This window comes from Crotalus tigris, unplaced genomic scaffold (genome assembly GCF_016545835.1).
Source record: "Crotalus tigris isolate CLP2741 ecotype Arizona unplaced genomic scaffold, ASM1654583v1 scf7180000019826.329540, whole genome shotgun sequence".
Lineage (NCBI taxonomy): Eukaryota > Metazoa > Chordata > Lepidosauria > Squamata > Viperidae > Crotalus > Crotalus tigris.
This window is the reverse complement of record NW_024097729.1, coordinates 249,901-275,521: the sequence shown is the minus strand read 5'-3', so window position 1 is coordinate 275,521 and position 25,621 is coordinate 249,901. Positions and strand designations below refer to the sequence as shown.

The following is a 25,621-nucleotide window of genomic DNA, read 5'->3' as shown; positions in this document are numbered from 1 at the left end:
AGAAACAGGACTGGGAAGGGGGTGAACAAGGCAGGGACACAAAGCCCCTGTGGATGGGCTATATCTTTGCTTCAGTTCTGCTTCCCCTATCAAATATTTGGGGGGGGGGAAAGGATAAGGATATATGACAAGAGATTTCTATCTGTTGCTATGGGCACAGAAGAATGAGGGAGTACCAAGAAGGCCTTGTTAGCAAGTTATACTAAAATGAAGATAATTAGATTGCTGTCCATGCCGGCTACTTTCTTGACTTTGGGTATGTTAACCTCAACCATCTCCTCTAAGCCATAGCCTATGTAACTAAACTTCTTGCTTTTTGTGGTTTATCTGTGAATGCCTGTGTTTGTTTCCACATCATACCTTTTTGGTTACCCAGTCCTCCAGAGTATTGAGCTGGAATACACTGTCCGCCTTGAAATACTGGGAACAGGTTGTTGTCACTGTAAGCCATTTAGTGTTCTCTCCAGACACTCAGTAGGAATATGCAGAGAGTGTCATGTTCATAATATTACTGTCATAGCCCCTGCAGTCTTATGCTCCACACAGGAGAAAAGTAAATTTTATCCATCTGTTCATGTAGTCATGAGCTTTTGCCAAGAGGGATAACTATAGTTGTAGGTTGCAATATCAAATGTCTGGCCGTGTTACTAAGGAGAAAGTAATAGATTGCATGAACCCAGGGGCTGGAAGGCAGGTGAAACAAGGGGCTCCTTATATAAGGAGGAAAATGTAATACAGAGAAAGATTTTATAGGGATTATGAAACTAACTAGAAGTTTAAGATGAGATTTGCTGGAAAGGCTGCAGGGAGAAATCTATTGGAGATTTCTGACTCTATGGGAAATTAGACCAGAGGTCCCACACGTGGGGAAAAGGCTTCCATCAAAGCTCTGGGAGAGTATCAACATCATATACTGCAGAACAGAACTTTTGTGATTTGTGCTTCTTCTCTCCCTGAGATACACACTTGCCCAGTATGAGAACTGGCTTGGCAGAAGCTCTGCCTGTCTCTGTCTTGTTTCAAAATGTCCCCTTCCAACTGATAGGACCTGCCAAATATATTGCAAATATATATCATGACTTTCTTTCACAGAAAAGTAGTTCGCCGTTTTGAAAAAAATAACCAACGTATGGGCCGATTAAGTAAAAACAGATGGTGATGATAATGATGATGAAGATAACTTCTGAAATACTCATTTTCTGTTAAGCTATAGCTAATTCTTTCCACTTATTGAACCACACAACATTCCCAACAACTAAATTCTGCTTTACGTATACATTGGTTATTTCGCTCAAAATGCAGAGAGTGTATGTATGATACATTCTAAATCTGCATTCACTGTGCATAAAACAGAAGCATATTTCTAATACTAATTTTATGCATGAAATTTCCTCTCTCCTCAAAAAGTGCAATTAATTTCAGCTGGAATAAAAGTGATTAGTAAATGTTAGTAAATGTAGTTGGAGTAAAATTTCCTTGTGATTCAGTAAATCTCAGAAGGATTTCTAAGAGTAAAAGTCACCTGATAGGAAATGAAAACAGAGGGATGTTACAGATCTATAAATCTAAAAGCAGATTTAAAAACAAAGTTGATTGTATTAGATTTTTAGTATTCTGAACCCAAGTCCTGAGCTGAGCTTAGAGCCTAAGAATTATTTTTCCTTTTTCCCTTAAGCCCACCTTCCCTCAAAAAGCCTGGTAGAGGCTCACTTGGTTGTCTTGCTTCTCTTCACAAACCATCGCATATGCCCAAAAGATATTTATTTAAATTTCCAGTAATGGCAAAGGAAGAAATTATCATTTAAAAAGGGTCAGTAAATAGAACTAATAGTTATCACAAAAATGCCACATGAAACTAAAACAAAAAATAAAATCCAAACTTCCAGTTTTTTTAAGCCAGGATTTGGAAACCCTATGATTTTTGACCTACTCTTGGTTAACCCCCAGATATTGTGGGTGATTGGAAATCCCTTGATTGCTTGCCATGATGCAAAAGATTGAGCCTGTAGTAATACAGACGTCCAGCAGGCGGCGGCAGCAAACTTTCGTAATTCTCTCCAACTCTAAAACTGAAAAAGGAACATTCTGTCAGCAATGAAGTGAAATCCCTCCTTCTTAATTAAAAAAAAAAGTGCTTCTAGGGCACGTGGCTTGTAAAGGAGAGCAAAAATTGACGGTTATGCTCTAGATATTTGCTGTTATGCTTGGCTGGCTGAGTTGAAAGCACGTTTTGGATTTGCTGCCGTTAAAGATTCTGCTTTTGGTCTCTGTTCCGGTCGTATTAAGGATACTTTTAACTGCTGCTGAAATCTGATAGCATCCCATTAACAAAGGCTGCTACAGCTTCGGAATGCCTGAATATCTGGCAAACATTATAAAAGGCGCTGATGCTAATCTCCTGGGTGTTCGTTGGCTGGCTGGAGGTATGACACAATGTTATACCAATCTGATTTACTGCGTTAAGTATTTTTTATAACCTAAACAATATTTACAGGTTGTTTCTGCCGGGCAAGTGCAGGTCTCTTCTATTAAACACTGTCGTTTTATGGGACCTGGGCATTTTCTGCCCTCTGAAACAGCACCCCCCCCGGAAATATGTATAACATCCTCTGAAACTTTGGTCTCAGACTGGGATTGTTGTTTTTGTGGGGCTTCTAGTTTGGTGTGATTTGTTATGGTATGATAGTTTTGTTCTAGGCTGCCTTTGGGGTGGTATGCTTTCAACTGTTTTTTATTGTTTGTACTTGTATTTGTAAGCCCCCTCAGAGTCAATGAGAATGGATAGCTATAATTTAAATAATCAGTAAAAGGCAAAGGATTTTTGTATCCAAGATGTTTTAAAAAAGATAATCATCCCTAGGTTTTTTTTTTCCAGTCAACTTGCCTCCCTTCCAAATAGTTATGCTGGGCCATTTTTCACAGGTCCCAAGGATCGAAGGAAAAATCGAAGCCATGTCATGTTAACAATTAGTTAACATGATCTAACCCAGATGTTAAAGATAAACCCATGCTTCCCAGTCAGCTGAAAGAATTAAATAAAAACCTAGTTAATTAGTCCCTGAAGTTTTGTTTTGGTGAAACTATTTGAAATACATCCTGAATTTGTGACAGGAATTTTCAGTAAACTTGCTGAAGCTATATGTAAAGCTTCAATGTAATTTTGTACTCACTGGACGTGAGCCACACTAGTAAAATTAGGTTCCAGTATACTTTGTACCTATCCTAGTGGATGAGATCTGTCATCTCTGGATTGGAAAGCCTAGTTTGCACAGTAAAGCAGGAGCTGCTCAGGTTAAAACTGAGATTTGGTTCTGGTTGGTGCACACTGGTTAAAATAATCATATTATCCTTTCAAGGGTCCCCTTGAGCAGGACTTCTGTCTCCAAGTGACAAGTTCAAGACACGTTTGCTCAGAAGTTGTGTTCTGCTTTTTCCAAAGGGTGTATTCCAGAGTAAATATTGCGAAGAGGTTTTATCACAACTCCTTTGTGAGGTGAGTTGGGTGCTGTTCTCTCTGGAAGTTTTCAGTCAACATTTTCCCTTTCCTTTGCCAGGAAGCTTTTACTGCAGGATAGTTCAAGGCTTCAGTGACCCATCACCCTTACTTGGGCAACATAGTTTGGTTATTTCTAGGTAATCCAGGTAACGGCTGATGTGGATGTTGTTGATTGGGTTAGAACAAACGAACCCCTATTTTTGTTGTTGCTGCTGCTATTGTTGCCATTACTGCTGCTGTGTAACCTGGTCCCCTCCTGAACTTTCTAATCTGCCACATTGCTGCCACTTGAAAAACATGTCAGGGATTATTTCCAAAGCCTGTCCAGTTACAAGCATGTGTAAAGTCTGAATGGGCTCAAAATGCTCGAACACTACATGAAGGTTGAAGAGAAGTAGTTCTTGAATTTATTAAAAACTCATGCTCAAAACCCCAATCCCCAAGGAAAGAAGATAATTACTAAAGAACCATAATAATAGCAGCCTAGAAATGCTGAATTCTCTTTATTCTGATTTCTGTCTTATTCTTTCAGGAAACATATAAAAATGTAAAAAATGAAAACAATTAGTGAAGAGGACTTTACCTCATTGATTCAGAATTTCTTGTGGTGCTGAACAGCAAATATTGTTACCACCAGTTTCAATAACATGGAAACATAATAGTTTAAGAATTCCTGGAAAGTTGTTCTATTATTGGGAAATCATTTGAAGTTTCAAAGCATTTTATAAAAGCAGCCCTGTCTTAAATGTGCTATTGCTGTCCTCCAGAGGAATTTAAAGTTTGTGTTACTGGGGCTAAATTGGTTATCTCCAGAGATATTAGGTTCCTTGACTTATATTTGCAAAAGCAAACACCCAAACCTGGGCAATTCCCAAATGGTGAATGTGAATGAGATAAAGGTGACTTTTGCTCTTCCAAAGGATGTAGTCCTGAATGGCTGCTACTTTCTCATTTATTGACCTGGTTTTCCTGTTTATCCTTCCCCTGGTAGTGAAGAGGCTGTCACCAGCGAGTTTGTTTCTTCAGGATCTTCTAGAAACAATACAGTACTCTGCAAAGAAGAGGAAGTGTTTAGAACAGTGGTTCTCAACCTTTTTAATGCCGCGACCCCCAACCAGTCGTACGTCGAGGACTACTCAACCAGTTGTAAGTCGAGGACTAAACTGGTGCAGCACCCAGTTTGCAGACTGGGACTTTTGACGGGCTCAGCAGGGCAGAGACAGCCTGGACAATTCCTATTGGCTTTTGAAAGCCAATAGAATTAGACTCTATTCAAGAGAGTCTATTCTATTGGCTTTCAAAAGCCAATAGAATAAAAGGGAGTAGCACAGCTAAGGAAAAGGGGGAAAAATGGCTGACTGCGTTGTTTGGCGACCCCCATGAAATGGTCGTTCGACCCCAAATGGGGTCCCAACCCACAGGTTGAGAACCACTGGTTTAGAATGAACCGTAACGTAAAGGAATTTTCATTATATTTAAAACTGATTTGGACTGTTCCAAGATCACACATACACTTACAGTAAATAAGATGACAAAGAAGTAGATCTTGTTGAAACTCCTTACCCTTGCCACTTGGAAGGAGAACTTGGGTAACCTTGCATAGGACAAGTGAGAATCACTGCTCTGTTCATGTAATTAGGTTTTACAGCTTAGAAATACAAAAACTATGTGGCCCATGTTTTTCCCCCAAATTTGTATTCATAATTCAACATTATATAGCCTATGAATCTAAATACTGTTATTGCCACTCGTTTTATCACAGATGTTTGAATTACCCACTACCATTCCATTAGTCATTTCCTCTCTCAGTAACAATGGAGTTTTAAATTGACTTGTGAGTGAACTTTTAATTCAAAATGGCACAATTAAAATAACTACATATTTTTTGTTAAAATTTTCCTATGCATAGTTCAGTGGTGATGAACCTATGGCACAGGTGCCAGAGGCAGCATTCAGAGCCATCTCTGTGGGCATGCACGCCGTCGCCCCAGTCCTAGGCCTTCAGCTGGGTTTTATAAAACCTTTTTACTTTAGGCCTCTGCCACTGTGTGCAAAAAAAAAAAAAAAGGTTCAATCAGTCAATTTCAACTTCTCGCGGGAAAAAAAAAGATCTTGCAAAGTTGGAATTGATTGATTGAACTTTTTAGTCCCACCCAGTCTGCTGTTACCATCGCAGCCACACCCACCCAATTGGCCACACCCAGTCAATGGGCCACACCCACCCAATGGGCCATACCCACCTGGCACTCGACGATGTGTAAGTGGGTTTTGGGTTGCAGTTTGGGCACTCAGTCTCTAAAGGATCGCCATCATTGGCATAGTTGGTTACCATTTTTTTTCCTGAAAGACTCCTCACCTACAGAAAAGGCAAATGTTTTGGTTTTCAACCTACCCCAATCCCCCCAAAGGACAGAAACAAGAACTTATAAATGTTGATAAGTAACTCTCCTCGAGGTGAAAGAATAAATTAAGCAGAAAGTAAACAAGTAGGTATGTGAAAGGTTAGAGGAAACCTGGACTTTAGATGTGATTGGGAGTCTATGAGGCCTCCTCCTTTGAGTATGTCTTATTTAAACATTTTCTGTGATTTTTCAAGAGGAACTTGAAGAAGGATGGAGCTAACCTGGACAGGAGTTCTGCTTCTTCTCTGTGTACTCTTCACCCTTTTCTCATCTTTCCAAATGTACAAGAAAAAAAGGCAGCTGCCCGCTGGACCTACTCCATGGCCTATTCTGGGGAACCTCTTGCAGCAAGATGTACTACCTCTGTATAAAAACTATGAAAAGGTATGATTTCTTTGAAGTCTATCTATATTACTTCCTTTGTCTAGTTTTAGTAGTTAGAGGTGTTGTTGAGTATTCATATAAGTTTTCAACAGGTATTTTAGCATAGAATTGCTTTGTAGCAACCTGATAAAAGCATAAAGTTGATAAAAAGAATAAGTAGTAGTAATAAGTGTTTGAGAAAATTAAATATCTGGTCTCAAGTTTGTTTCATTTGAATTAGCATCAAACTCAATGAAATCTCCTCCTCCTCTAGCCATCCTGCTTGATTCCAGTTTGTTGAAATGCAGACACACCTTCTGTCCTAGCTAACCAAACACTAAGATTATCTTTTTTAAAATATGTTTTATTAATTTTTTAATATAATCACCTTAATATTTGGTAAACAGTGTGTTGTCTGGGTTTACATTTAAGAAACATTCACCAACAGTTGATTTCTGTAATCTATAATCCATATAATAGCTTTACTTGATTTCTTTTTCCCATGATGTTCTCTTTTACCAACCTTAAGTTAATACAATTCTTGTTTTAATGAATGATGATTGAGTATAAAGGTTTACTAATAATCACATCAATATAATATTCCTTTTCTATCTAGTCATTCTGGTTGTCTCATCATAGATCCTGTTTACAGTTCTTGCTTACATTTGTTTTTCCTCCAATGTTCAAAACATTCTTACTTAAGATTTTCTCAAAGTTAATTACATTTAAATATTTAAGTTATTTTTCTCATGTAAGCCAACCCAATACTTTTACCTTTCTTAAGGAATAAATAAGACTAAAAAAAGAAAAAAGAAGAATAAGAATAAAAAAAGATAATATGTTACTTAAAATCCCTATTTCCTATAAGCTAATACATATTTATTTTCAAAAGTTATTTGTTCTTTTTTACCATAATTAAAATATATTTAATCTTTAAAAATTCCATTTAATAAATCTAGTACTCTGGTCTTTTAACTCTTATTCAAAACATTTTTTTTAATCCATTGTAATTTTCTTAGAGTCAATCACCTTTAGATATCTAAAATATTTCTTTTATATAAGCCATTCCAACTCTTTTATATTATTCATATCAAGAAATAAAATAAAAAAGAAGAATTAAAAAGTACTATGTTACTTGAGGGGCTCTTCCCTCTTAAAGGCAAATTCACTTCCAAAATTTTTATATTTCTTTAACCATATTCGAACAGGTATTTCTTTTTTAAATAATCTCTCTGATAGGCCCCATCGTCTATTTTCTTAATTTTCACTTTAGCGTTTTTCTTTTGCCCAGTATCTTTCTTAATCAATATGTTCTGCTGAGTCAAAGAATCTTTCCATATTCTTGTAGGTGTTACTGTAGATATAAAAGGTACTGTAAGTCAAGTACAATATCTTTGTAAGAGGCATTTGCCCTTTCATGTTTGCTGAAAATCTTTTTCTTTTTCTCTCTGTTTCTCTTATCATTTTTGTCTCTCCAGTTCTAGTGTTTTTCCTGGCATCTCCTGGAATAATCTTTTTTCTTACCCTCAAATTTGTTTTGTGGTGTTAAAGTATAAGTTGTCTTTTCCAAATCCAGTATTGTAATTTTTTTCCCCACTTGGGTTAAATCATACTTCTTTGTTTTGTTAGGTTCCATCTTTAAGTCTCTATCCTCACATTTATCTTATATGCAGAGCACATCATGAGAAAGGCAGGGCTAGATGAAACAAAAGTTGGAATTAAGATTGCCGGGAGAAATATCAACAACCTAAGATATGCAGATGATACCACTCTAATGGCAGAAAGTGAAGAGGAATTAAAGAGCCTCTTGATGCGGGTGAAGAAGGAGAGTGCAAAAGTTGGCTTGAAACTCAACATTAAGAAAACCAAAATCATGGCATCCGGCCCTCTCAATTCCTGGCAAATAGATGGGGAAGAAATGGAGGTAGTGACAGATTTTATTTTTCTGGGCTCAAAGATCACCTCAGATGGGGACTGCAGCCAAGAAATTAAAAGACGCTTGCTCCTGGGCAGGAAAGCTATGGCAAATCTAGACAGCATTCTAAAAAGCAGAGACATCACCCTGCCAACAAAAGTGCGTATAGTCTAGGCCATGGTTTTCCCAGTTGCAATGTATGGCTGTGAAAGTTGGACCATAAGAAAGGCTGAGGGCCAAAGAATTGAGGCCTTTGAACTATGGTGCTGGAGAAGACTCCTGCGAGTCCCTTGGACTGCAAGGCGTTCAAACCGGTCAGTCCTAGAAGAGATCAACCCGACTGCTCTTTAGAAGGCCAGATCCTGAAGTTGAAACTCAAATACTTTGGCCACCAAATGAGAAGGAAGGACTCACTGGAGAAGGGCCTAATGCTGGGAAAGATTGAGGGCAATAGAAGAAGGGGACGACAGAGAATGAGATGGCTGGATGGAGTCACTGAAGCAGTAGGTGTGAACTTAAATGGACTCCAGAAGATGGTAGAGGACAGGAAGACCTGGAGGAACATTGTCCATGGGGTCGTGATGGGTCGGACACGACTTTGCAATTAACAACAACAACAATTCTCACATTTGTATTCAGTTGTCTGTTTTATTTGTTCCTTCTCTGTTGTTATTTCCTGGGATTTTTGTTGTTGTTGTAAAGATAAATTGGAGATGAATTGGTTTATATTTTCAAAGTTATTTTGGATTTCTTTGCAGTTTGGAATCATTGTTATTTGAATTAGTTGCAACATATCATATGTCTCGTATTGAAAAGTATTTATTTTTTCTTGATAGATTCTTTCTATAAATCTCTGATTTTCCATGATGACTAAGAATCCAAATTTTCTTTTCTCTGCAAATAGCTTTGAGGTCAGAGTTAGGTAGATACTGGTAATCCAGAAAGTTCAAAAAAATATTTTTTTTGTTCCCTGAAGTTTGTAAGTCTCACTTTGTTTGCAGCCCAGATTTTCTTTTTTTGTCACAGCTATTCTCTGTTGTTAGAGCTTTCAAGGTCACAAGTAGAGATTAGTTTTTTCCAGATTTTGCCAAGTCCTGCATGAAAGCCATAGCTGTCGTAGTCTTCATCCATCACTAGCTGTCAGCACTGGTTTATTTTTCAAATTTTCAAAATGAACAAATTGCCTTTAAAATGAGAGTCTTAACCATTCAGTAACTTCAAACTTATCCAGATTTAGGGTTTATAGTCATTTCATTTCAATACATTTTGGTCCTCCATAAAAGGTTTAATTTGCTGCTTCCATTAGTAAAAGGGTGGGGCAAAAATCCTCCTCCTTCACTTTCGGAGGTTTTCTGCTTCTTGGGATTTTTTTTTCCTTCAGGAAAGTTGATAAGTAGGATAGAGAAAATCGATGTTCTTACCCAGATTCAAACGCGCTGTTTACAGTCAGCTTAAAATAGTGCTTTTGACTTCGGTTGTTTGCAGCTTGGGCTAGACTCTGAAGTTAGGCTAGCCTTTCTCCTGTTGGTTTCTGGAAGGCTTCTCCTGGACTGATCAGGTCGACCGCCATTGCTCCAAGGTCCCCGGGACTTCCTTCCTTTGCCGCCTCTTTGGGGCGACTTCTGGCCCATTTAGGGTTCCCTAACAGGAAGAAACTCAGCCAAAGGGCATGGAGTCCCGAACCCCTTGACTGCTGCACTGCTGCTCAGGATAGCAAATCTCTAACACTAAGACTATCTTATATGGTTGCAAAAATCTGCATAATCACTAGACATCAACAAAAACATACATAAATTCCTTGCTGTAACCTAGTAATATCCAGTTTCTTGAAGATCCTCAATGAATATAAATATAATGGGGAACTACAAAATAGCAAAGCATAATGCTTACTTAAGGTTGAAAGGTGGTGAATTGTAAGACAATGGACAGTTTATGGTTTTCTTTGGGGTTGATTGGAGTTCGATCAAACTAGAAAGTTGTAACAGGCAAAGTTTGGTCACTTGGAAAGTTTAATTCTAACTTGAAGAGTAAAAGAAGTCTAATGATACCAGAAAGGGTGAAACAAACAGTATTAGGAAGTTTTGGTACATTTATCTTGTATGTCACAAATGCAACAAAATCTCTATTTTATGATGTACAGCACATGCTATTGTATGTGAACTAGGATATTTAATTCACATAAAAGTAAATATGCTTTTAGCCATGCTAATTTTTGTGAGAAAGTAATAATGTTAATGTGACTATGTGTCTAAAGCTAAATTTTTCAAAGGATAAAGTTCTGTTGAATTATATACTTACCGGTGATATATGGAATTTGACAACTATACAGCATACATGGATTCTCCATGCCATTATCATAATTAAAAGATTGATACTGCTACATTGAAAAGATAAATTAAGATTCATTTACTCAATGGATTGAAGACTGATTATAGTTGCTACTTAAGAGTGGATTGCGTATAGACATAAACTTTGTATGGATAAATATAAAGGTAAACATTTATACAAAGTACAATTGATTAAAAAGCATGATTGTCACAAGTATTAGAAATATATATGTATATTCATAATATATGTTTGTGTGTGTGTGAGTATATGTGTATATGTGTATTTACTAGAAAATGATATTGAAAAAAAGGTAATTGTTTATTGTTTTAACAACATAATATAATAGGAACTGTGGTGGCATAGTGGTTATAGAATGCAGTATTGCAAGTTAATTCTGCTGACTGCCAGGAGTTCAACCCTCACCAGTTCAAGGTTGACTCAGCCTTTCATCCTTCCGAGGTCGGTAAAATGACCCAGATTGTTGGGGGCAATATGCTGACTCTGTAAACCACTTAGAGAGGGTTGTACAAGCACAGTGAAGCGGTGCTATTGCTATATTCCATACCTTATTTTTCTGTGCTGTATTTTTTCACTTATTTTTAAAGCATTTGTTATGTATTTCTTGATAATGTATGTAATTTTATGCTTTGTTTCTTTTGCTTTTTTCTTCTGTTATTTTAAAAGCAATTACATTTTATATAAACCCATATGATTAGCCATATCCCACAAACTAGTAGACACCTGTAATATTCTGGAATCTAGTTGTATTTGTGGATGTTAAGAATTCTTGGAACTTTCCTTGAACATTTTGAATGTTGCTCTGTGATAATTTAAAATGTACTTCAAACATGCTTGGGAATAATTTCACTCCAACATGGGTCATCAAGTAATTAACTAGGTTTTCATTTAATTCTACCTTTAGCTTATTGGACAGTATGGTCCTATCTTTACCATCTGGATTGGGTCAAAACCAATGGTTGCGCTCTGTGGATATGACATGATAAAAAATGCTTTGATAGATCATGCAGAAGAATTTGGTGGACGTATTATTGTGCCCACCATTGAGCGAATATTCCGTAATCATGGTTGGTACTTTTGCACTTCCTTATTTGCTCTTCTTTTTCTTTGCAAGCTGTTAACATGCATTTTAAATTGTGCTAGAGAGATCTAGAAATTATGCTAGAGAGATCTAGAAAGTTTCACTTGAAAGATGATTTTGCAGAAATGTTAATTTGGTCACAGTTGTAGAAGAGAGAATAAAACTGTACCATCTTTCCTGTTAGTAGTCCATTATGAAGTATGTAAGTACACACACACACAGAGACAGAGAGAGAGAGAGAGAGACAGAGAGAGTGCGTGCACATGCAAGAGACAGAGAAAGAGACAGAGGAAGGAAGGAAGGAAGGAAGGAAGAAAGAAAGAAAGAAAGAAAGAAAGAAAGAAAGAAAGAAAGAAAGAAAGAAAGACAGACTCTCATTTCTATATTGGTCCTTTGGAAAGAGACCCAGAAATACTTTTTCAAATAAAACTGTTTTGGCTGATGCCGTCTGGGCTATTGTTGAAAATTAATTTCATATACCTTCAAAAGGAAATGTCTTCTCTTAGCCAATGTTGCACAAATGTTGAAGTGAGTCTATTTTTTTTCCTGCTTCCTGAAAATCGCAGGGACAGTATAGATTTGTCTCTATGTTCAATATACATCATATATTTTTGTCTATATTACAATGGCAGAAACCTGTATCATGATTTTCATAACCTTACTTATTCTCCTCTTGATATGATAGCAGTCAGGATTGGGGCCCTGAGTGTGTGAAGGCTCTCATCTCCCAGTTATACTAATGACTAAAAAAATGTATTTTTCAGAGCTACTACATATTTTAAATTTTATAATTGTTATTGAAATTGTGTTAAAGATAAACACAATACCAATAACAATTATAAAATCTAAAATACATAGTAGCTGATAAAAATACATTTTCTTTAATATTGCCCAGTGTACATTTTTGAGATAGGTAGCTACATAAATTGAAAATGAACGAATGAATAAATAAATAGAAGCTGTATTGGCTAATTAATATTTCAAGCTGCCAGTTGTACTTTCTGAAAAGTGGGAGATTTTGTGATCCATAATATATTGCAATGCAGTGACCTGTTTTAGCTATCAGCAGGACAAAGAAGTGAGGGAGAAAAGTAACCACTGTTTATATTGAAACATGCTACTTCTCAAAAGCTGAAAACTGACATCATGCTCTTTCCCCTGTGTCTTTGGTTTCAGGTTTGGCCACTGCCAATGAGAGAAAATGGAAGGAGATGAGACATTTCATCCTATCTACCTTGAGAAATTTTGGGATGGGGAAGAAACAAATGTCTGAAAGAGTGCAAGAGGAAGCCTTTTGTCTAGTGGAGGAAGTAGAGAGCATGCAAGGTCCTACAAAAAGCCCAAAACACTTCACCTGCAGAAGAATAATTTCATTTGTAAAAAGAAGCTGAGAGGGGTTTTGTATCATGTAGGATTACAGGAAAATTAGATTCTAAGTTGAAACTCAAATACTTCTGCATTTTATTCTGTACAAAATAAAGAAAAAGAAAGAGAGGCGGAGACAAGCCCCCTCTCCTTCCCTTACCGGGTTGTTTTCACACTGGTGTTCAGGAGTACAGATAAAAATACACATGGGAAATATATAAAACTTTCAAGCTGTTTCCCACACTTTTCTACCCACCATCAGCTCTTGGCTTCCTAAAATTACAAGGATACTGAGAAGTTGTGAAATTTTAGTGTGGCTGCAGCAACTGATCAAAAATACTAGGAAGTTGTTCAGTGGGGTAATTATGGATTTTTAATCAGGGATATGTTTAACTAGGTTTAATATCAATGCTAAATGACCCATCAGGTAAATTCAGCAGCCAGCAAAACACTTTATGGCTAAATGAGATAGGTAACTAAAGTAGGTAAAGAAAACATGGATAAGAATATTCTGCATGAGGGATGAAGATCTGTAGGCAATGTAGACTTAAAAAGCTACAAATAAAGTTCAGTCAGGGAGTTATATTACCTTTGAAAACCATCTTCAGTAGAGTCTAAAGAAGGAGATAGGAAAAGAAATAAAAACAAAGAGTATGGCACTGTTTTTAAAAAAGTGTTGGCTAGATTAGAAGGAGAGGGATATGGAAAGAACAAAAGCTCGGTTAAAACTGGAAAGAGAAGCAGAAAGTTCAAAAAGGTAAAGAAGAATTAAGTTGGTCAAGGGAAAGGAACAAATAAAATAAAAGAAACCAGCTATGAGCAGAAAAATGCAGAGTGAGGAGCCCCAGATAAAGAAAAAATTGTAGACAGCAGAATCCAGCGATAAGATAGTGGAAACATAATGTAGGCTTTCATGTATTTAACCTATACAGTAATACCTTGGTATTCATTGTTAATTGTTTTTAGGAGGCGTGATGAGTACCAAAAATGAACAATGTTTCCCATAATGAATAATGTAGTCAGTCACAAAGCAGCTGATACCAAGTTCTAGCTTGTGCATTGACTACCAAACAAACGATGAGTACTGGGACAAAATTTTCACATCAAAATGTGTTGAGTACCAAATCTGATGAGTTTCAGAGCAGTTAAGTACCAAAGTACCATGATATCAGACACCACTGTGAGCTGTTGGGTCATCCTTTGGCAGAGATTGTGTAGGTGTGGGAAACCTACCCCAGCAATTTGCGACCTTCCCTCTAAGCTTCCCAGGAGGGAAGAAGTCCAAACTCAGTGCTACATTCCCACCATCAGCCATGATCATATGATCCCCATTGACTTTCTCTTTGCAAGCTTTTCAAGCTTCCCCATTGATCTGTGGGGAAGTGCCAGAGTACGTTGTACATAAGGATCATGTGACTACAACAGCACAGAAGCAGCAGCAGCAGAGCATTGCTGAAATGGCAAGAACTTTCCTAAATTCCCCACAGGAGCAGTGGGTCCAGGCATTCTAGGTTATCCTATTTAAGGTAGAGCCCCCCCAATCTTTTGGGCACCAGGGACCAGTCCCGTGAAGAGAGGTTTTTCCACAGACCGGAAGGGGCATGGTTTTGTGTGCTGCTTGCATCCCATGGATGGGTCTTTACTTGTTTATGCCGCTCGGTTGCTAGCATGCTGCGGCCCGGGGCTGATCCATGGACCAGAGGTTGGGGACTCTGAATTTAAGGTATCTCAGCTGAAAGTGTTTTGCGTATGATACACCATTTCATCCAGCTGAAGTTACAAGAGTTTTAGGATTATATAGATTTTCATATATTTTCATATATTTAATTCCAGAGTAATTACCCATCTGGACCACTTCATTCTAGAAAGATCATGATTCTTATTCAAGGTTTATAATGAGATTTGTGGAAAGAAAGCACAGCATTTTCTGAACCCACTCATAAATATTTGTGATCTTTCTTGCAGGGCAGCCTTTTGAACCAAAAAGAAAACTTAGAAGTGCTGTTTCTAATGTAATCTGTGCAGTTGTCTTCGGCAATCGATTTGATTACAAAGATCAAACGTTCATGGAGAACCAAAATGCTGTAGAATCTTTATTAAAACTCTGCAGTAATTTCACAGGAATGGTATGTTACTAATCTACTCTGCACCTCCTATCTTGAGGTCTCATTTTTACTAGCAGAGATGCAAATGCTGAAGGCAAAAATGTGAAAACTAGATGTAATGAACTGCAGATCTGGAAAAGCTAAATCTAGACATCCAGAAAGGCTGAGCCACCCAAATATCAGTTGATTCCCAGTTCACCTCTCATAGCTGGATTTATTTCCTATGGGCCATTTTCTTCCCTGATCATTAGAGCCATAACTCCTTTGGGCTCTAGCCTACTTTTTCTAGTATTTACTCATTTGCTAACTTGCCAGGGAGGTACAAACATGAAATTTCACTGGAATGGTTGATACCTCTTAATATTTCATTGCTATTTTCTCCATGCTACCTTTGTGATACATAGTAGTATTCCACACAAACAAAAAGAAGGTATATTATATATTTTTAAAAAGTGCATGGCACATACATACCAAATAATATTGGCAACAGTAATTTTCATGTCAAATTATTGACCTGTCTCTTTCTCTCTCTCTCCAGTTAGCTGATACCTTTGTGCTAATAATCACACTCTCTTTTCTCTATATCAAAGATTATGAGCAGTTACACTATTATCCATTAATGTAAGAGATTGCGGGTAGGGTAGGAAAATAGTGGGTGAATCAACTAACAGATTACCTTGCAAATGGAACTCAACCCAAGTGGGTAGAATTCTAGGGAAAACCTTTTCAATAACAGTTTGCTTTAATTAACTTGTTGTAAATATAAATTCCTATTACACTTTCCCAAATTCTCTATTTATTTGTGACTACCATTACAGACATTTTTGTGAAATCGAGTTCTTGCCTTCTTAACTTTGGCACCTATGGGAGCCTTGACAATTAGCAATTTCACTGTAAAAATTAATTTCTGAATATTTGGAGGATTATGATGCCACCATAATAGTATAAAAATATATGCTATTTAACCTGAAATTTGCTACAGGTGTACAATAGTTTTCCAAAAATAATGGAATATTTTCCTGGACAACACACAAAGACTTTTGCTGAAATTGAAAAACTCTGTGACTTTATCCATGAAAAAGTGGTACTTCACCAGAAAACACTGGATATTCAGGAACCCCGTGACTTTATTGATTGTTTCCTTATCAAATTAGAGAAGGTATGTATGTGTGTGTGTGTGTGTGTGTGTGTCTACGTGTATGTATATATTGTGTTTGTGTATGTGTATGCATGTGTGCATGTGTGTGTGTGTGTGTGTGTGTGTGTGTGTGTAAAAATTCTGCATAAATATGAGTATTCCCTGATATGCATCTAACATGAAACTAATTTACCTAATGTGAACCATTTTAACATTATGTATTCTCCATATTCTATCTTTGCTCTTGGACAATCCCACATTGCTAGTTCTTGACATATATTTTTCTCCTGGCTATAATTGCTGTTGCTAAAAATAGATATACTTTTCTCCAGATAAGCTGAGCATGAGAAATCTCTATTTGGTATTCTTTATGCAGAAATCAAAGTAAAAGGAATCTTCCTTAAAATAATGTTGCTATATTCATAGAAAAGCTATTTTTTAAAAAAATGAGTGTATAGAATTTTGTTCTCCATTCTAATTCATTCTTTATAGGATGTTTCTTTAGATTCGTAATAGATTATATGAAGATGATCAAGTGAAATTTCCTGGAATTTATAAGCAATTTTGATTAGTCTCTTGGATGAAACATCCAAGCTTCTATGATCAGATTTAATTCTGTTTTCCAAGCATACACTTTAGGAATTCTTTAGCTGAATTATACATAACAACCTCGGTCAAAAACAGAATATGCATTCTTATAATTTGGCCATTCCTTATAGTAAATATTTAGTTGAAGGGCCCCCTCATGATATGGACAAGATGTTTTCAGGCCCACACTGCCTTTCCCCGTAGCTTCCTTGAGCCACAGTCACATATCCTCCATGACTCAGGCTGCCTCCCGCACACCTTCCCTGCCCCCATGGTACCTCTTGCACACTCCCAACGTTTCCAAGCACCGTTTTCAAATCACCTCACCTCCCTGCTCACCTCTTTCTGATCCCCATGCATCCTTCCCAACCCAGTCTGCCCCCCCATGCATTGCCACTGACCCACATGGCACCTTTTGCTCCTTCTCAAGCAACCCCAGGCACCCTTCCCAACCTGTGCCACCCCTCCTGACTTCCACACACCCTTTCCGTCCCAAATCACTCCCTTAATTGCCCCTTAATTGACTGCATGGTGCCTCTGGTGCACCTCATGTATCTTCCCAACACATACTCCGCAAGCTCTTGTCTTCCTTGATCTGCATGGCATCTATTACGTATACTCACGCACCTCGATGCTCCCTGCCAATTTTCCACAAGGAAATACACTGCGGGAAGTTGGAAGTCAACATTGCTCCCACTGTATCTTTTTAACCACCCAGTGGTGACTCAACAGGGCACAGGTTGTCTAATACACTCTAAAAGCATTTTGAATTAATTACTTTTCCTTTAATTGGAAGATACATTAGGTTGAACTTCATGAGCTACTATACTTGTTTTTTATTTTTTATTAGTTTATAATATAAAATACAAAAATTCAAAAAAAAAAGGAAAATAGGGAAGGGAAAGGTGTAGAAAAGAGGGGGAAAAGAAAGAGAAGGCATTGACTTCTGACTCATTTGGTGCAGTAGAATAAGATAACGACATCAAACCTCAACTTTTTACTTTTACATAATGGTATAAACTAGCCATTACTTTGGAATCAGCTCCCCCCGGAGATTAGGACCGCTCCCACCTTGTTGGTCTTCCGTAAGCTACTTAAGACCTGGCTTTTCCGGCAGGCCTGGGGTTTATAAAACCTTACCCCTGGATGATTGTTTTTGTATTGTTGTTTGTTATGTTTTATGTGTTTTTTATTGTTAGCCGCCCAGAGTCCTTCGGGAGTGGGGCGGCTTATAAATTTTAAAAATAATAATAATAATAACAACAACAATCCTATCTAATCGGTAAAATCCAAAATCAAAGTTTCATTTTTTTTCCCAACTCAAGCACAAAGTCCAGAAGCAGTTTCCAAGAAGAAACGAAAGTAATTGTATTTTTTTCTTTAATCAAAGCAGCTAGTTTAGCCATCTCTGCTAACTCCATCAACTTTTGCAGCCATTTGTCCATTGCGGGAATCAAAGTGTCCTTCCATTTTGTGCATAAAATAGTCTTGTTGCAATCAACATATATAACATCAAAGTTCCAAAGGTTTTTTCCAAGTCTTTTTCCATTAAATCCAAAAGAAAAGTTTCTGGTTTTATCTTTATATTCACTTTGACAATCTTCTGTATTAGGATGGAAATCCTTCTCCAATATTTCTTTGCTTTGTCATATGTCCACCCTAAATGATAAAATATCCCTTCTTTACATTTTCATTTTCAACATTCATTTGAAATACTTTTATACATTCTTAACAGTTTGATGTTAAATACCAGCAATACATCATCTTATAGAAATTTTCTTTTAAATTATAATTTAGTGTAAATTTTAAACCTTTCATCCACATATTCTCCCATTGGTCAAGCATTACATTATATCCAAAATTCCTTGCCCACTGAATCATTCAATGCTTTACATGTTCATTTTCCAATAATAATTTATAGATCTTAGCAATAATATGTTCATCACTACCACACAGTAGGATTTCAAATTCATTTTTGACGAAGTCAGACCTATAACTCTTTTTATCTAATGTAAATCTTTCTTTCAATTGTAAGTATATAAACCAATGGCAGACATGTCCTTCCGATTGTAACTCCTCCTTAGACTTTAGGATAAGATCACCAAAATTAAAATATATTATTTGACCATAAATCCATCAGTCTGGCTTTGCCATCATTTCTTTTCTAAAGGTGTCCTTCTTGGAACATCCAAAGAAGCATCTTCATAGAAAATCTTGTTTTATATTTATTCCAAACTCTTAAAATGTTATGTCTAACAAAGTGATTATTAAAATCAACATTTGCTTTAAATTTGTCACACCATAAGTAACTGTGTCCTAAAGATGCTTTTTCACAGGGCAACTGGACTTTCTTGTTTTTCTTTGAAGATGTTTCGCTTCTCATCCAAGAAGCTTCTTCAGCTCTGACTGGATGGTGGGGAATGGAAGGATTTATACTCCTTGCAGACAGCAGTTCATTTGCATTCTTTTAAAATGCAAGGAGTATAAATCTTTCCATTTCCCACCATCCAGTCAGAGTTGGAGAAGCTTGGATGAGACGCGAAACATCTTCAAAGAAAAACAAGAAGGTCCAGTTGCCTCTTGAAAAAGCATCTTTGGGATAACTATGACCTGGATGACTGAGAATCTCCATAGACATAAATAACTGTTTCATCCAAATCTTAATTCGTGACCTTCATGAATTAAGTAACCTCTACTTCAGAGATCCCCAACCTTTTGGGCACCAGGGACCGGTTCCATGGAGAGAGTTTTTCCCATGGACTGGAGGTTGCATGGTTTTGTGGGCTACCTGAATCTCGTGGATGGGGCTTTGCTTGTTTGTGCGGACTGGTTGCTGGCATGCCGTGGCCCTGCTCTACTTGACCTTCATGATCAAGTAGCCTCTTATTCTGGAGGTTCACTTACTCTTTTACCCAGATTAAACAACAAGCATCAAAATATAGTTTCAAATATGGTAAACCCAAGCCCCCTCTTTTCTTAGCATCTTGCAGTAATTTATATCTAATTTTTGGTTCTTTCCCTTGCCATATAAATTTAGAAATATCCATTTGGCATTGTTTAAGTGGAGTATCTGTTGCAAATATTGGTAACATCTGAAACAAAAAAAGCATCTTGGGTAAAACCTTCAATCTTAATTATAGAAATTCTACCCAATAATGATATAAATGCAGTTTATCCCATCTTAATAGGTCGTTTTTGATATCATTCTAGAGAAGCACATAGTTATTTTGAAATATGTTTTGCATTTGTCAATATAATCCCCAAATATTTCACCTTTTTCTCAACCCCAAAATCAGTCAATAAACCATCCTGAGAGGCCATATTCTTAATAAGCATTGTTGTTTTCTGTTTATTTTAAAAGCCGCTAAACCCCCAATTCATTTAATTTCCACATAAAATATTCTATATTATTTTTGGTCTTGCAAAAATATAACCAAAACATCAGCAAATGCCCTCAATTTATACACTTTCTTCTTGATGCTTACACCTGTTAGTTTCTTATATCTCATGCCTAATATCTCTGTCCAAAATTTCCAGCACCAAAATAAACAATAAGGGAGACAAGGGACTTGTACCCTTTTGAATTTCGCATGAATTGGTTAGATCACCATTAATAATAATTTGTGTTTGCTGTGACATATAAACTGCTTTGACCCCTTGAATAAAATTCTCTCCAAAGTCCATGTCTTCCAAAATTTTAAATATAAAAGCCCAATTTAGGTTGTCAAAGGCCTTCTCTGCATTTAAAAATATTAAAGCTGCCTGTTTCTCATTATGATATTATAAATATTCAATAATGTTCAGAATAGTCTCTTAACTGTCTTTTTGGCAGAAAGCCAGATTAATCTTTATGAATATATGCCGACATGAACTACTATTAATTCCAAGTAGAATTCTTTATTCCTCCCTTTTTCTTCTTCTTTTCCCCTTCAGGAGCAGAATTCATCCGAGATTATCTACACTCCTGAAAACCTTGTGCGTTCTGTGCTTGAACTGTTTTTTGCTGGGACAGTAAGCACAAGCAATGCTTTGGTCTCTAGCCTACTTGTGATGGCCAAATTGCCACAACTTCAAGGTATAGAAATGAACACAAAAATAGAAAGGTTTCAGATCTTACAATATAACAACAACAACAACAACAACAACAATAATAATAATAATAATAATAATAATAATAATAATAAAAAGTTAGACAGGACATTGGAGGTCCTCTATTTCTCCTAGGGTATCCATGATCAATCCTCAAAATATTGTTGAGTAAAGTTTCATACATTACAGTTGCTTTTATGCAAATTTGTTGGAACCATTATGGAAATGATTTGCCATTGTCTTTTTCCTGAATGTTTTTATTGTTGTTGTTTTAAATTATTCAGTTCAGCTAACATGTCCTTTCCTTCCCCCTTTCCTTAATAGAGATACAGCAAACTGCATTAATTTAATACTAACTTTATGGGATTTCAGTATCTATGTCTGTGTGCCTTACTAACTAATATGCCCTAGGAACCAATGAGTCCCACACCAAGATTTCCAGAAAATGAGATTTCATGGGGATTTTGAAGAAGCAACTGCTAATAGATATTTCTAGGGAACTTATAATCTTTGGATCATGAAGAGGGAGAAGTGATTGCATGGTTTAACAACATTCCTCCTCCTTCCCCTCTTCCTAATTAGTTTAAATTAATTTAAATTTATCCACTGCATTTTTTTGGAGTAGAAATTCTAATCTTCAGATAGCCCATATGGAAATACTTTATGTTTACTAGCTCTAGGCCTATTTGGAAGCCACACAGGTACATATACTATAAACAACATCAATCACATCTTAAATTAGAAGAATTGAAATGGTCTCCATGGAGGGAGGAGGAGGGTCATTTTTCTGTTTAGAAGTATCTTCTCTGTATGTGCTTTGAAAAACATGCTTCTACCCAAGTAGTAGTTGACTGCTCAGCACATGAAAGTAAAAGGCTGTCAATCTGGTCTCAATATGTTTTTCTCACAGCTAAAGTGCAAAAGGAGATTGATGAGATGGTGGGTACAAATCGCATTCCAAGCATGGAAGACCGTTTGAAGATGCCTTTCACAAATGCTGTTCTCCATGAGGTTCAACGGTGTTGGAAAGACAGTCTTGAGACCTTTCCACGGGCAACAACCTGTGACATAAAATTCCATGGTTATAACATTCCCAAGGTGTGGTGATATAACTATTGGTCAAGATATTCTGGGGAAGAAAAAACAAGATGACTGTTATATATCCAGACATCCTTCATATTCAAGGCATTTTGAATATTAAACCAAATATCTCTCATTTCCCTCCCTCTTTACAAAGGGTTCCCCACTGACCTATGTTATTTACGGCAAGTGAGAACTGAAGATTTTTTTCTGCATATAGTAGTACCAATTAGTGCCATCTGTTTCTTTCTTTTCCTTTAGTACATGGCTATTGTGCCAGTCCTCCCCTCTGTAAATTATGATCCTCTCCAGTGGGAAACTCCAGAGAAGTTCAATCCAGATCATTTTTTGGATGAAAAGCGCCAGTTCAGGAAAAGAGATGCTTTCATGGCATTCTCAGCAGGTACCATCTTCTGGAACGGATTGGATGCATTACAAAGCCATATATTAACCTGATCCACATTATTCAGTTATTAGACACAATTTCAGGAGGGGTACTTCCTAAATAAGTTTTGTTTTCTTCTTTGCTAATGCAGGGAAGCGGTCCTGTCCAGGGGAGGCCCTGGCTCGGATGGAGCTCTTCTTGTTCTTCAGCACTCTGCTCCAGAACTTCACCTTCCATCTAGATGTGGACACCAAAGGCATGGATGTAATATCTTTCATTAAGGATTTAAAAGATAATCAGTTCCCTTTTGTGCGAGCCATTAAACGTTGAACACTAATCAAGAGAAGGAAAGAAGTGGAGGATTTGGGGGGGGGGGGAATCTCAGCTGCAATTTTTTAGAAGAATTTTGGGATATTGAAGGATTTTGAGTGAAACAGATCTGAAATACTTTTCCTTTTAAATCTTCTTACTTAGTAGAGCCATATTTGCTACCATAGAACACACTATTCTGGCATTCACAAGAGCTTATGATAGTATGCTATGTTTAAGAGGAATTTAAGAGGTTTTAAGAGAAGAGATACTCCAGGGGCTTCATTTAGCTTAAGAGAAAAGAATTGATACAACAAGGAATAAGTTAACACGAAAATGACATGACTGTGAATCTGCGATATTGCATACAATTTGGCATTAAGGCTTTGCAGTACTTGAGATTGAATCTCCAGCAAGAAGCTTCAGAGAACAAAGGGTTGTGGGAACAACATCCATCAGCAGCACCTTAAAGCAGCTATGTCTTTTTCTAGAATGACACTGGGCCTTCTATCTATAGATGTAAAAAATAGAAGAACAATCGATGCTTTCAATACATTTTCTCTGAAAATATACACTTCCAAGTGAAATGAAATACAGAGATTTAACTCTATTTCAGTCTTAAATATGCATTCCGTATGTTTATATGTATAACTCAACGGACTCCAATAGGTCTCTAAGTCTCCACACAATGTATTAGGAGATATTGATGAGTCCTCTTGTTGGAGTCCATAGTGACTCAAAGTGAGATTTACTGAATCCCCATGTGTGAAAGAACTTATCCTTGTAGCACAGGTGACATGGAAACTATCTTTCCTATGCTTTTATATTGCCCCTATTAGCCAGCAAACCTTTATTTTCTTTTTATTGACTGATTTTAGTAGGAAAAATGAACATTTCTTCACTATTTTTAATCTATTAAATAATAATCCTTTTATCACCTGTAATGTTTGCCAGTTTTTTCACTGCAGCAATTAAAACACATAAATGACAGATAATTACAAGAATGAGGTATAGGCATACACATTGAAAGTCATTTTGTTTCAATCATCATCATAATTATTGATCAATTGTCTCATTATCTGAGGTCAACCTTCTCAATTTATAATAGTTGGGGTTTTTTTAAATTAACCAAACAAGTCTTATTGATCCTGTGGTAGTTCAGTTGCTTTTGTTAAAACTTGTTGGGAGATTGTTAGTTTATAATTTTTTTTTAACATATTAATATTTTATTACATCCCTAATTCAATTTGGAATATTTAAGTAAATGTAATTTTATCATTGATATCTTATTTTGGTTTACTCTTATTTTAAAATTTTAAGATTTGCATGGATACCTTTTATTCTATGTATATATTTAATCTTTTCCCAGTTCTTTATGTTTTACTTTGTATTTAAAATTTATGTTTTATTAATTGCTGGTCAATCTCTGAAATAAATTTGACTGATTAAATTTGATTTTTGAGCCTTTTTTCTGCCTCAGTGAATCAAATTATGCACTCCTGAACAGGTCTATTGCAATTCCTAATTGGGAAAAATCAATATTTATGAAATCCTATCAAGTCTTTGGGATAAGACCAGAGTGAATATTATATCAAGATTAAGGTACAGTTCAAAACACTGTGTTAATGATTTTTTTTTATGGCAGGCTAAATCCTCTTGAATATTCTTAGCCAAACTAAAATTACCTTACACTGAAGATGGTTTCAATCTACCAGATTTTCAATTTTTGTTTGAAAGGAGATTTCTTATGAATATTCTTCTCTTTGGATCTGAAATCTTGGCAAATTTTAGGGTCTGGGTATATTAAACTGGTTTCTTGGTTTTCAGACTTGAAAACTGATAAGCATATTTAGTTATTAACACCTAAGGCGTTATGTTTTGATTCTGAATCACTTGAGAAAATGATGTTGTGCTATAACCCAAACTTTGAATAGCAAGATGTTTTCCTGGAATTCTTGGCCTAAATAAGAGCACTTTGATCAGTTTATTTGTAATGATTGCTGTAATCCTGTTGCTTTTGCTCTTTGTTCAGCATTTAGATTTTAGTCTTGACATTTGGAATTTGGTGGTATTAGAATTCTCGATATTTTCAGCCAAAGCTAAATAGGTGACCTTATTTTGTCTCCTGGGCAGGAATGGACATTTTTAGCTTTTCCTTCCCAACAGGCAGTTAGCACTGAAATACAATTACATCTGTCCTCACTGAAACAAATAATTTTGCTTTCCAAGAATTAAGAAAGAGTACTCACAATTAAATATTTTCTAGGTTTTGTACAAATATAATTGCTATACATAAAATTATACTTCACAAATTCAAATCAGTGTACAGTGTTTTTTGCTTAGCCCACTTTAATGTCCTCCCATCTGCAATTTTGGATGAAAAGCACAGTAACATATTATTATACTTGTCTCTCTGATGTGGAGGAGACCTCTCTGGTCCATATATTTCCTAGATGTTGCTCCTGTAGCACCCTGAATTTCACTTACTAATAGTAGTTCCACTAACTCTGAGAATGAGTAGGTTTGTTTCTAAGGACTGGATTAGAACTCTAATATCTCAAGATTCACAAAATTCCTTCAATTGCCATTCCTTAATGCAGAAAATGATTCCCTTTAAATCCCAGTAATATAAAATTCTTGTTTTCTTTTTAAAATAACATTTATGTTGTCCTATGTCTTAAGTCTTATACTATTTTAACAAGCAATGAAAAGCAAGCAAACAACAAGCACGAAGTCAAAAGCTTCATATTAGGTATATACTCCCTTTAGATTTTTTATTCACAAAGTACTTTTTTCATCCTTACTACAGAGACTGTAATAAGATTAACTATTTCTCCAAGGTTTCATATGTTTATCTAGACTGGACTGGAAAGTCAGCAGCAGGACAAACTATTGGAGAGCATGGAGGTGAGCTTTCCTCCCTCCATCCCTCCCTTCATAGACTGATATAGCTGGAAGG

The 25,621-nt window shown here is 36.4% G+C and overlaps 1 protein-coding gene across 6 annotated transcripts; it reads left to right on the top strand.

Annotated features, from left to right (window-relative positions):
• Nucleotides 1-24,117, top strand: LOC120317803 (cytochrome P450 2C20-like). 6 transcript variants are annotated; one of them, XM_039364685.1, is made up of 12 exons: nt 2,137-2,423; nt 3,440-3,493; nt 4,488-4,642; nt 6,093-6,282; nt 11,427-11,589; nt 12,780-12,929; nt 14,934-15,094; nt 16,056-16,232; nt 20,733-20,874; nt 21,799-21,986; nt 22,230-22,371; nt 22,505-24,117. In XM_039364685.1, the coding sequence occupies exons 4-12, from the start codon at nt 6,109-6,111 to the stop codon at nt 22,681-22,683; spliced, it is 1,476 nt and encodes a 491-aa protein (XP_039220619.1). In that variant the 5' UTR covers nt 2,137-2,423; nt 3,440-3,493; nt 4,488-4,642; nt 6,093-6,108; the 3' UTR covers nt 22,684-24,117. The 6 variants fall into 6 exon arrangements, with proteins under 6 accessions (XP_039220618.1, XP_039220614.1, XP_039220619.1 ...); XM_039364681.1 differs by having other exon boundaries at nt 3,357-3,493; XM_039364684.1 differs by lacking the exons at nt 2,137-2,423; nt 4,488-4,642 and adding an exon at nt 1-256.
• Nucleotides 24,118-25,621: the final 1,504 nt, after the last annotated feature.